Below are 2,903 nucleotides of genomic sequence, written 5' to 3'. Positions count from 1 at the left end.
ACACACACACACATTTTGGCTAACCCATCATTATCATACACATTGGGCAGAGTTGACCTATTTACCATGTACATAAAGTATATTTACATTGTCTTTTGAGAGGAGAGGCGATGACAGATAAAGACACACCCACTTTTTTCCCCCTCAAGGGTCCAATTATTTCCCAGTCATCAAGGGCAACAGCGGCCTGTGATGGTAACCGCCCTGACGACTACAGTAGAGACTCTCACACACACGAGCAACAACTGACTGGCAGCGTTCCATCACGATTACAATTATATCTTCGACGAAAAAAAACGGTTATTTTGGCGAAGGAGAACAAATGGGAACCAAAACAGATGACGACGAGAGGAGGAGGAAACAGGAAAGAGAGGAGGAATGGGAAGCGAAGAAGGAGTGGGAGATGCCAGACAATGAGCGCCTTAAAGAAAACCCCCCAAAAAATACAGGAAGTGCGGAGCAAAGAAGGAGGGAGGAGAGGAGGAAGAAAGGAGAGGTGGAAGGTGACGAGATCACAGTGTGGCTGACTGGAAAGATAAGGAGCTGCAGGGAGAGGTGTGGCTGCCTGACGGCAATGGGAAACGAGAACATCACAGTCGGTGTGTTCACGTGTCGCTTACGACACATGTTGCGTTACAGGTCCTGTGTTTTCTCCAAGCGGCTTTAGGAAAGGGAGGAAACGGAGCTTGGAGAGACTACACTTGTGGCCATTTAATTAATAGAGAGGACAGCAGAGAGTAGACTGGAGACAAAGAAGCCAATTAGAAATTAATCCTGAAATTCTGTCACGTTGAGAGATTGTGTGAATAAGAGCATACAGGGCAGGGAGATAGTTATTGTTTGTGGACTCAAATCCAAAATAGTGTTTTCTACAAAAATTCAATTCACTTACTTGCAAAAGAAATGATGTGCTCAAACTACCCCATTTCACTGAATGCTTGGTAATACTCGTAGTTCATAGATACTCCCTGGATTGAATCATACTTTTTGGTATCTCAAACAAAACCCAGTCCCAGTCTTGGGACTGCCCCTGAACTTTCAAAATGCTCACAACAGGAACAGAGAGGGATCCGGTGGAAGCCTCTGAACACCACGTACATATAAAGTTAAAGGGGAAGCGCCGCAGCAGACGGCGAAACTTGTGAAACGCGTGGTGCTGCTTTCTCACCCGTATTCGTGTGGTATCCTGATGACTGACGATTTCACCTCGTGGCCGCCGTGGAGGTCGTGGGCGAGCTCAGAGCGGGGCTCCGTTTTGATTTGCTTGTGCAGGTTGTGGGCGTCGCCGCAGTGAGCTGGGTGGATACAAATTGCTGGTCAGTATGGCACAGTCGTGATGTATTCACATTAACATGCTGTTAGTATTTCATACATCAAGTTAAATTCAATTCTGCACGGTCACAGGTCAGAATTTTTTTGTTCTTTTTACTTTTTTTGTCTCTTAGAAATAAAATTATAAAATGAATGAATACAAAATTAAAATATATTTATCCATGGTAACAGGACAATTAGTTTTGCTGTTATGCCTCTAGAGGAGGACATTACATTATTAACATGTATCGGTCAGTTTTGTGTGTATCAAATACAGGAGATTCAGAGAGGGTGACCTCTGTGACTGGCAGTGACCCCCGTCTGACCACAGAAAACGGAACACCTCTGAGAAACAAGAATTTGCTGAAACTGCTATTCTAAAAACAGAGGAAATGAAAAGCACTTCCCCATTTTCAGAAAATAATATGTTCATTTAAGGAGGAAGGTTTTTTTCTCATGAAAACTGGAAAAAAAACAATACTTTGTCTGATAAGCCAGCACTTGTACAGTGATGTCTAATTGTTATGCTTCTCAAAGTGTCTTATTATTTTTAAGTAGTTGTTCTGATACGGCCGCTTTTTGTAAATTACTGACTATTGTTTGTTTTATTTGGCATTTTCTAAAACACTTGCACAACACATATAGTGTGCAATGTTAGTTAATGTCATATCAACAGAATTGATTATTTTATTGCAATACATATTACTAATTAATTGCAATAAAAGTGTAGAAAAAAAATAATTATAATTGAAACAAATAGAAATAAAAAATGATGTGAATAAAATAATAAATGAGGCTTCACCTGTCTTGTGCTCCCTGCTCCGATGATGGCCGTCGTCACTGGGGATGGGTGGGCTCACCATTATCGACTGGTGCAAGTGGAGAGGCGAGGGGTAGAGGACAGACAGGGGCACCATGACCGGAGACATCATGACCCCCGACCCAGAGCCGAGCATGGGGCCCACCATGGCGGAGTAGGGGAGTGAGGGCGTGGGTGGCAGGAGAGCGTGCGAGGGCGAGCAGCGCAGCTGGGCGTGCGGGGTGGAGCAGCGGGGGGAGGCGCGGCTCGCCGCGCTGTAGGGGGAGGGCGGGGAGCTGCGCGAGGAGGCCGGGGAGGAGGAGGCGGAGGAGCAGGGCGGGGAGGAGGACGAGGATGTGGAGGAGGAGCGCTTGCTGACCGACAGGTCCACGGGCTCCAGCTGGGTGTGCGTGGCGTTGCTGGGCGTGTGGGGCTGGGCGAAGGCGGGCATGTGCGTGGGGTGGTAGATGTGGGAGGGGTGGGAGAAGATCACTCCGTATGGCTCCGTGGTTTTCATTAACGAAGAGTAGAATGACTGTGAGAGAGAGAGAGAGAGACAGAGAGAGAGAGAGAGAGAGAGAGAGAGAGAGAGAGGATGCAGAAGAAGGAAGCGGTGAAGGGGGACAAAAGAGCAGTTTAAAATTTCCGTTCTGCACTGAAGAACACGGAAAACATGTTTCTGCCGCACAAACATATACGGCCAGCCAGAAAGTCGAAACCCAGCTCTGTTTGCAGATACCTGTTATGTCTCAGAGTACAATGTGTGTGTGTGTGTGTGTGTGTGTGTGTGTGT

The 2,903-nt window shown here is 46.4% G+C and overlaps 1 protein-coding gene across 1 annotated transcript; it reads right to left on the bottom strand.

Moving 5' to 3' along the window:
• Positions 1 to 6: 6 nt before the first annotated feature.
• Positions 7 to 2,654, bottom strand: LOC116380208 (putative protein TPRXL; the record flags this gene model as incomplete). The annotated part of the gene is made up of 2 exons (XM_031842151.1): positions 7 to 1,295; positions 2,114 to 2,654. Coding segments are annotated over 2 exons (672 nt in total), but the record flags the coding sequence as incomplete, so codon positions are not given.
• Between the last annotated feature and the right edge of the window lie 249 nt (positions 2,655 to 2,903).

The sequence above is a fragment of the Anarrhichthys ocellatus genome, unplaced genomic scaffold (assembly GCF_004355925.1).
Source record: "Anarrhichthys ocellatus isolate YVR2014 unplaced genomic scaffold, GSC_Weel_1.0 scaffold6414, whole genome shotgun sequence".
In the NCBI taxonomy this organism is placed as follows: Eukaryota; Metazoa; Chordata; class Actinopteri; order Perciformes; family Anarhichadidae; genus Anarrhichthys; species Anarrhichthys ocellatus.
Note: the sequence above shows the minus strand (reverse complement) of the source record. Positions and strands in the feature narration are given on the sequence as shown.